Source organism: Populus trichocarpa, chromosome 13 (genome assembly GCF_000002775.5).
Source record: "Populus trichocarpa isolate Nisqually-1 chromosome 13, P.trichocarpa_v4.1, whole genome shotgun sequence".
NCBI lineage: Eukaryota > Viridiplantae > Streptophyta > Magnoliopsida > Malpighiales > Salicaceae > Populus > Populus trichocarpa.
Genome location: NC_037297.2, coordinates 12,902,808 through 12,912,342, shown reverse-complemented (window position 1 = coordinate 12,912,342; position 9,535 = coordinate 12,902,808). Strand labels below are relative to the sequence as shown.

General features: G+C 31.6%; 1 protein-coding gene and 1 pseudogene across 8 annotated transcripts; both read right to left on the bottom strand.

The window, feature by feature from the left end:
* Positions 1 to 703: 703 nt before the first annotated feature.
* On the bottom strand, positions 704 to 1,383 carry LOC112323779 (E3 ubiquitin-protein ligase RSL1-like; annotated as a pseudogene).
* Positions 1,384 to 4,577: 3,194 nt separating this feature from the next.
* LOC18104531 (E3 ubiquitin-protein ligase RSL1) lies at positions 4,578 to 7,899 on the bottom strand. Of its 8 annotated transcripts, none has more exons than XM_024584184.2 (5): positions 7,768 to 7,899; positions 6,724 to 6,899; positions 6,530 to 6,597; positions 5,592 to 6,324; positions 4,578 to 5,010 (listed from the first exon to the last, which is right to left on the bottom strand). In XM_024584184.2, the coding sequence occupies exons 4-5, from the start codon at positions 6,203 to 6,205 to the stop codon at positions 4,842 to 4,844; spliced, it is 783 nt and encodes a 260-aa protein (XP_024439952.1). In that variant the 5' UTR covers positions 6,206 to 6,324; positions 6,530 to 6,597; positions 6,724 to 6,899; positions 7,768 to 7,899; the 3' UTR covers positions 4,578 to 4,841. The 8 variants fall into 8 exon arrangements, with proteins under 8 accessions (XP_024439952.1, XP_024439953.1, XP_024439955.1 ...); XM_024584185.2 differs by having other exon boundaries at positions 5,592 to 6,286; XM_024584187.2 differs by having other exon boundaries at positions 5,592 to 6,251.
* Between the last annotated feature and the right edge of the window lie 1,636 nt (positions 7,900 to 9,535).

The following is a 9,535-nucleotide window of genomic DNA, read 5'->3' as shown; positions in this document are numbered from 1 at the left end:
CTCGTAGGAAACTGTGTTGCATAATGCAAAACTACAACAATCTCCTGTGTCACTATATAATTTGTTTGTAAAAGAAAGAAAAATCCAAATGGAGAAAGAGCTTACTTGCAATCTATAGCATGGCAGCTCACTACTACATTTAACAATTTTACTTATAAAATATTTTATCGGTATTTACTCTATCATTCTGTCGGTATATATTTTACTGACTGATTCACGGACTGAAATCTTCCATCGAAAAACCATTCGTCGATAATTTATTTTCTGTTGGAATGTTCATCGGTAAAAAAAGATAAACCCCGATGGTTTTACATACAAACAATACGCGCCAAAAAAATAATTTTACCTACTGGAATATACCGTCACTGTACAACTTCCATGTCGGTGATTGGTAATGGCATTTGGAGTTATTCCATCGGTGCTTGAATCCAAATAACACGTCACTGTACGGCTTCTCTGTTTGAATCCAACTGTAATTCTATCGGTCACAGCATCTGTAAAAACTTACACGTCATCGAACTATTTGGTTTTCTTTAATTTCTTCTATTCCGATTGGGATTCCCTCGGTATATACCAACGATATATTTTCATTGGTAAATACCGACAGAGTTAGTGATGGAAAAAATTTGGTCGGTAAAGATCACCGCAAAATACCAATAAAAATAATCATCGGTACTTCCATTTGTACGTATTCGTAAATTTTCTAGTAGGTGCTACCAAGTCGCTCAACGGAGTGACCACAGTTATAACGTCTAGTCCACCTTTTCTCTTCAATCAGTTTACCAACCAGAATGTCATTACTATCTCTTAGATGTCTGCTCTCATTGCACCCGTACCCTGCATGCCATGGAGTTTTGCATAGGAAACAGAAGTTTTTCTTGCAGTTAGGACATTTAATTTTCTTCAGCTTATCCCTAAACTTGTTCAAAACCAACTCGGAGCAATCTCGGTATGGGCAGTAGCAACTTTCAGACCCTAAAGCCGTGGGAATGACATAGACGATCGCACCATTTCTCAAATATTGGTTTCGAGATGATAAGCCTGCATGAGAGAGGGTCCAAAGGTTGTTTGCAGTTCAGTCCTGGGCATTGGATGCTGCCAGTGGTTTCCTGGACTGTTACTTCAATATATTTGGCGATGCAGTCTCCAGGCAGAAAGGATGTTTACACAAACTGCCATTCTTGAAATTCCTGATTGATGGCACCGGTTCGATGAAAATTTAACAAGTAAAGTTTGAATCTTCTTCTTTTAGCAGCGGTTCTACTACTTCTACTTAGGATTTTTGCGTAGTGTTTCCCATTATATTTTCTGCCTTTTGCTTCAGAAATTCCCACCTGGGCAATACAAAACTCTTTCAGCTTCAATGCTGATATGAAGATTCATAACACTTGAGACTAATTAATCAAATAACAAGTTTACTTCAACCAAAAAACAAACAAAACAAAACAAATCAACTATGCTCTTTGTTTTATTCCATGATTATCAATTAGGCAGTTGAAGTGGCATAAAGGCAACGCCTTGTCAAGTACCACTAATGAAAAGAAGATCATCTTTACCCTAAAAAGAATGTAGCAAATTTACTCGTAAACTAGTAAAAGTTAAATGATATTTTATTAAAAAACATCATGAAAGTTTTTTTAATTAATTTATTTTAAATAATCTCAATTAAAATAAAATAAGTCATGTATCCTAACACATATACTTAATTAATATATATTTTTAAAAGATCAAAACTAAAAAAGAGCCTATTGTTTGGGCCTGGGTGGCCTAGCACATGGCCCATTAACAGAGAAGGTCACACGTGCGGGCCTATAAGGTCAAGCCCGCGGGTCTTTTCTTTCTTTTCCTATATAGGAGGCGGATAACATGTCATTTGTCTTTATGTTTTATTAAAAAAAAATAAAGGAAGATGATGTGTTGTATGCCTCTATTTTTTTTGAATTTTTTTTTTTAAAAAAAAAAGAAAAAAGAAAGGCAAACGACACGTCGTCTGCTTGCTCAGAATGCAACCACCATTGTGGTGGTCAAAAAATTAGGTGGACTATTTTTTTACCCAAAACTTCATTTCAACTTACTTTCACCTAAAAACACATAATAAACAATCTTAAAAGATAAAATAAACCAATTTAACAACCCAAAAAAAATCAAAAACACAAAATCAAACCGGTTAATTTATCTCTTGACCCTTATCCACTTTTTTAAGAAAAATAAAGGTTCAAACACACCTCAATGGAATCCCCTCATTGAATGGAGTCTGTTGACACTAAGATCAACTTTTTTTTTTTTTTGTCAAAATATAGCCAACCAATGACTTTCACTGTAACTATATTACTTTCATGTCTCTTACATCGAGGGACTGAAAAATAATAAAAATGAGTTTTTAGATCAAAACTAAAATTTCAAAAACTATAGGGATTAAAAAAAATAAAAATAGGTGGACTAAAAAGTTTTTTTTCATGTGAATTTGAGATTGACAATGAGATTTCTCCTTATTTTACACTTTGGTCCTCTTTTATTAAAAAAAATTTCCTTGACAATTTTTTAGAAATTGGTCACTAATTTGTTCATAGATGGGAGAAATTTTATGGTACTCAGAAAATAATTAGTGATATCGTATTAGTTACTCCCTGGATTGACTTTAAAGAAAAAATAAAAACAAGTGGTAGAGAGAAGTTCAAGGTGGAGATAATTTTTATCACTTTTGGTGGACACATGAGGTTTATTTTTTCTCTCATCATCGTGTATTTTTTTTCTTCAAGGTGAACATATGAAATAACTAATTAAATATTACCAGTTATTCTCTGAGTACCATAAATTGTTTTTATAAAATAGTGCAATTAGAAAAAAAATTGAGGAAGAAAATTAAAAAAACATTATGATACTCTAGATTACTTGAGTGATTTACTTAGCTCTTTTAGTATATTTTATAATATAATTATAATTGCAATATATTTTAATTTTAGTCAATTATAAGTTAGTCTAAAAAAAATTGAAATATGAATATAATTTTAGTCAATGATTAGTTTAATATTTCAAGTGACCAAATAATTTGGCTTGAAATTCCAACTTAAGAAAACAAATTCCCTAACTACTATACCACACCAATGACATGATGAATGGATTGGATATAAGCAATATACAATTCACAAAAGTTAACTTCATTTAACCATTTACGTGTGTTTTCAAACGATTCAAACCGCATTCCATCAAATTTTGAATTTTTTTTACTTAAAATTAATTTTATTATGTTTTCAGAACGTTTTGATATACTGATGTCAAAAATAATTTTTTTTTAAAAAAAATATTATTTTTATGTATTTCTAAGCGAAAAGTATTTTGAACCGAAACCGCTACCACATTTCTAAACACAATCTTACTCAATATTTTTTTTTTTCAAGGATCAAAACATCGTCAATGTCATGTTATCTTGTACGATAATTAAAATTAATTATTATTTTTAATAATCTTAAATACACACCTCCATATTTATATGTATTTAAAAGATAACTCTTTTAAAAAATAAAAAGAAAGAACAAAATTTATCAACCACGAGTTCTATTTATTAGAATTATATATTAGCTAGGAATCATAATTTAGACAACGGCGAGAAATTCAATGTCACTATCATATTTATATCTTAAACTTATAACAGCAATAGTGATAATTTATCTTCCCTGTACAAAGCTCTAATTCAAGTGAAGGAATGCCATTCATCACTTGACTCTTGGTGGACACACAAAGTTATCTCATGATTTTCTGCGTCGCAAAAGGCTGACTTTTCTCTAGCAATTGTCAAATCTTGAAACAGTTCCTGACAATTCTGCTTCCATGCTCTATGATATGATCAAGATGAAAAATCTGATAGATATGAATAATTAGTTGTGAATCTTATTATAAATCAGATTATGCAGAAAAGCTAGAGATTTATTTATGAACTAGTGGTAAAAGGTTTATTTGCGCTAAACAATTAGTGAAAAAAAAAAAAAAAAGCTTACAATTTTCTATCCAAGATTCTATGAGTCCACGTCTTTAGAAAGACTAGCTTGTTTTATGTGAAGGTTTAGAAAATGATGTTTGAGCTAATTTTATCGTTTTATATTTTTATTGTTGAAAAACTCATGCATGACTCATCAAATGAGTCGGTAACTTGACCGATCAAGCAATTTCTGCTAAAAAATGCTTTTTGGGTCAAGTTACTGACTCCATGGATAGCTGGCTGGCTCCATTTCTTTCTGGGTCTACTACTTTGCTTTCTCTGACTTTTGTTTTCAACGCATTTCCATTTTTCTCTGATTGATGCCTTCCTGGCTACTAATCTTGTTTCAGCTTTCTTTGGCCTTTCTGCTGTATTTAGGCTACGGCCCTTCTACTGCTGTACTTACGCTATGCCTTCTCAAATAAGTTGCAAGTTAGGAGTTGGCACTGAATATATGAAATGCCATGGCATTCGTGCTCCCTCATAATGCAATTAAGTTGTGGAATGTTTCCAACTGTATTGCTTGCTGAACCAGAAAAAGCAGAATGATATTGCTGTATAAATAATCAATCAGAATGATTTGACTTTTTTACGAATCAGATCAACAAATCAGAACTTTCCCTGTAAAAATAACTGATGAACATGTCCAGAATTTCAAGGTTGTTCATCTGCCAAGTAGAAAAAGGTTCAAGGATAGAACAGAACTAACCCCTGTTAAGTTCTAACCTAACCATTGAACAAACTAGTATATTATTTTTGTGTACTAGAAGAACATCATTCACAAACTTTTTTAAACAAGTTACAACATATTTCTTAAACATCACGCACGAAAATTTATCTTGACATGGCCAGTGCAACTGTGAGTCTACCCTTTTCTTGATGGGACTGAATGTACTTCAAAATATACGAAGTAGCAGAAAGCCAGCAACATCATAAAAATAAATATATTGCAAAGAACATTTCCACAGCACTTGTGCTTACAAGGACCGAAATGGAATGGTCCTCCACATTGATGGCAAAACTGAACCCCACACCTGCATTAATAATCAAAAGAAATCAGAAATATACACCAATCACAAATTGAGTATATGTGATTTTTGCTGGTTTTAATTTATCATTTGTGAGATATTTCAGTTCCCTTAACCAGGGTAAACTACACTTTGAATAATGGAAGATTTCAATTGCATACAATCTGCCTTCTGTATAGCTCCAAATCTTTAGAATCATTTTGAATGGAAGAAACCTTCTGGGAGCAAGGCTGGATAGAAATTTGACATTCAAGTATACAAGTTCTCAATTAAGCCAGCCAACGTACAGCATTAATCCAGTTTAACCGAATTAACAATCATTAGTTTTTTAAATTTTTGAAAAAAATTAATTGTTTTCAGCAATCATAACTACATCTTCTGATGAGCTTTAAATGATCATAGGATGTTCCTTCATATTATTTTCTCATGTATATGTTATGGGAAACGGTGTTGCATAATCCAAACAATAACAATCACATGCCACTGTATAATTTGTTAGCAGGAGAATTCAAACGCCCAAATCACAAATATTATGCAGATGGAGAGACAGATATACATAGAGAGGGGGAGAGAGAGAGAGAGCATACTTGCATTTTATATCCCTGCAACCACTAACTCGCTCAACCGAGTGACCACAATTGTAACATCTAGTCCACCTTTTCTCTTCAATCAGTTCACCAACCAGAATGTCATTCCTATCTCTTAGATGTCTGCTCTCATTGCACCGGTATCCTGCATGCCACGGAATCTTGCAAAGAAAACAGAAGTTTTTCTTGCAGTTAGGACATTTTATCTTCTTCAGGTTATCCATACACTCATTCAAAACCAACACGGAGCAATCTCGGTATGGGCAATAGCAACTTTCAGACCCTAAAACCGTAGAATCACATAGATGATCACACCATTTCTCAAATATTGGCTTCGAGATGATACGCCTGCATGAGAGAGGGTCCAAAGGTTGCTTGCAGTTCAGCCCAGGGCATTCAATGCAGCCAGTGGATTCCTCAACTGTTACTTCAATATATTTGGCTATGCAGTCCAAACAGAAAGGATGTTTACACAAGCTACCATTCTTGAATTTCCTGATTGCCAGCATAGGTTCGGTGCAAATTTCACAAGTAAAGTTTGAATCTTCTTCTTGTCGCAGCAGTCCTGGTTCTTCTACTTTTGTTTCTTCGGATTTTTGCATTGTGTTTCCCATTATATTTCTGGCTTCTTGCTTTGCTTGTGAACCTTAGAGTAGTATCCTGGGTTTCAACACTTCGACTTTCAATCAGAAGTTCTACTCCAAGGCAATAAAAAACTCTCTCAGCTTCAATGCTGAGATGAAGATTCATAACACTTGAGACTAATCGAATAACAAGTTCACTTCAAGCAAAACAAAAAAGAAAACAAATCAACTATGCACTTTGTTTTGCTCCCTGATTATCATAAGGCAGTTGAAGTAGCATAAAGCAAAACAAAAAACAAAACAAATCAACTAAGCCATGTCAAGTACCACAAATGAAAAGACGATTGTCTTTACCCTGAAAAAAGTGTTGCAATTTGCTACTGACATAATTCAGTACTTCCAGCACAGTCAATGGGATAACACTATCAAAGAAAGCAAATCCAAGCATATGAAAAAAATAAATGAAAAAGGAACTATCTGTGACCACTGATCACAAAATCAATTGCAAAAAATTTGCACAGAGTTGTCAAGATATTCAAGTGTAATACCTCAATATTTTAGTAAATCCAAAAGTCAGATTGTCTTGAAGTCCCAGTTAGTCTCCCGGTCCTTCATCTAACAATGGTTGGTAGTCCATGGAAGGAATTTCCCAATCGATATACATTCTGTATGCTTACAAAAATGGGTTTTATTGTCTTCCAAATTTACAGTCTGTCTGCAGAACCTGAGCCAATAAGATTTGATTCAGCAAAGGTTTAAATCATGTAAAATATAATTTGATTGGACAGCAATTTGATTGCTAATTGAAAACAATAGTAAATGTGTGGCCTATCAAATGGTAATGGGATTCCGATGATGTTCAAGACACGCAAAATTCAAGTTTCTTTCACTTTGGAGCATTTTCTCAGCAATCAAGCAGAAAAACAAAACAAAAGGAGTTGAACTTACAGTATAATGAAATTCAAGCTATATCAACAGGCAGAAAATTTTTAGAAATTCAAGCAATTAAACAGAACAAACAAAGCCAAGGCAATCTTCTTCCACTTGTTAGCAATTATAAGCACTGCTTAAAATAGTAATTCTCTTTTCTAGGATTCCAACAAGCAATTCCTTTCACTTTCCAACTATAAACAGAGCACGGAGTGAAATAAACCAAAGAGTTAAATTGAACAAAAGCTTTTAGTCTTTTAGACTCATAGGTCACTAAAATGTTTCATTTTCCAAGCAAACAAACAGAAAAGCAAAGAAACACAGAAAAGTTGAGATTTTTTGTCTCAATTTGACAGAAAAAAAGTACCCAGTTCAGCAAATACAGAAGAAAATTACCATAATTTAAAAAGAAAAAAAAAGACCCAATTCAGAAAACATAATATTAACAAAAAATGCACAGTAATAGACGTTGAAATTCACTTTCACTTACAGGAAAAAAAAAAAAAAAAAACTGAAATTCTATAACAAAGCAAAAAACTAGCTAAGTATTAAAAAATTATATCGAAATTAAACTTATTTGGCTCTGCTTTCTCTTTAACCAACAAAATCCCAAGAAACATGGCTCTCTTTACATTTTAAAAAAGAAAAAGAACTGAACGTACAGAGAAACTTCTGTTCCTTTTCTTTCCCCGGTAACCAAACAGAAATGAAGACAATTACGTCCAGAGAAAGAGATGGAGGGGGATCAGAGAGCTACAGAATGAAAATGTGTGAGAGATGCTTGATATAATGATTAATGTTAACTACAAAAATACCCTTCATCTCTATACTTGTTTACAATGTGATCCTTTACTAATTGATTGAATCAATTTTACCCTCAATATTAGATTGCAGTTTCTATTTCAGTGTATATTCCAGTACACACGTAATACATAAAAATAGAGAAATTATATTAGGTACTTTAAGATCACTACTCCTTACCTCACTTAAAAGTTTTCTTGAATATGTAATAATTCCTCCATTTTTTTCATTAAAAAAACTAAATTAAGAGTAAAAATCACTCTAAGAAGAAATTAAAAAGAAAAGTACATAAAATAAATAGAAAAGAAAAATAAAATTTCAAGTCATTCATAATTTTTTTTATAAGTTATTTATTAGTGAGAAGAAAATTTTTGTTTTCCTCCTCATGGCTTTAAAACTAAGCATTTTATTATTATTATTACATGACAGGGGTTTTATTGAACTAGATTGCGCATCATTTAAGTTAATTTATTTTCAATAAATTTTAAGAGCATAAAGATTTAATAAAAAAAATTATGAGCCTATGAAATTAAGAAAGGTATAAATTTCTTAACCACTAAAAAAATTCTTTGATGGTTCGTAGAGAATAAATAGTGATATTAGTTATTATTGGAGTCCATTTTAAAGAAAAAAAATAAATACAAAATGGAGATAAAAAATAAAATCTATAACCCGCAAGCTACTAAAAATAATAAAAATATCATCATATAAGATTTTTTTTCTAATTCTTATCTGTGTTTATTTCTTTAAAATAAAATTTAATAATTATTCCATGAGCATCATAAGATTTTCTAGATAGTAAAGCTCAATCAATACAATTATCCATAAATAAATAAAAATACATGTATAACTTGCTAAACCAAGCCGGGTTTTTTAACTACAAATATATGTCATGCTTTGCACAACATCTAATAATTTACTAAATAAAGATTGAAAAAAAAACCACATTTTTTTTGGGATAAAACCCAAAAGTCACTCACTCCTTAATCTCCCGTGGGATTAGTCGAGGTACGCGCAAACTGGGCCGGACATCTATGTTAAACTAAAAAAAAAAAATTAATTCTTTTCTTACCGTAAGTGTAAAAGCTATCTTTTTTTTTAAAATCTTTCAAGAGCTTTTCCTTCTCCTTTATGTGGTGCTAGATGCGGGTTGTTGATGGTCTAACAGATTTTTTGGCTTTTAGAATTGATTGAAGACTAGGCAGGATTCGGTGCTCGCCTAGCGTGGAGGTTTAGAGTTTGTTTGATAATGTATTAAATGTAGTTTTTTAAAGTGGGTTTTTTATTTAGAAATATATTAAAATAATATTTTTTTTATTTTTAATATTAGCATATTAAAACAATAAAAAAATACTATAAAAATAATTAAAAACTAAAAAAATCAAATTATTTTTAAAACATGAGTAAATCACAATAACAAATGAGACAATCTGAAAGTTGTTTTGAGGGTACCACTACTAGTAAATTTAAAAAATAAAATTCTTTTTAGACAATCTTAAATACACGTTTTCATATTTACTTGATAAAATAAATTATTAAATATACTAATTTTAATATTCAAACTTGAAAAAGAAAAGGAGAAGGCAGATCTTAATGACAGGAAGACTATCTCTTAGAATTATCAGCCAC

Excerpts from the sequence above, each read along its gene's own strand:
- LOC18104531 (XM_024584184.2), bottom strand. The coding sequence starts at position 6,205 with ATGGGAAACACAATGCAAAAATCCGAAGAAACAAAAGTAGAAGAACCA. Across the intron at positions 5,011-5,591 it reads TGCAGGGATATAAAATGCAA|GTGTGGGGTTCAGTTTTGCC; the intron begins GTATGCTCTCTC and ends TTATTAATGCAG.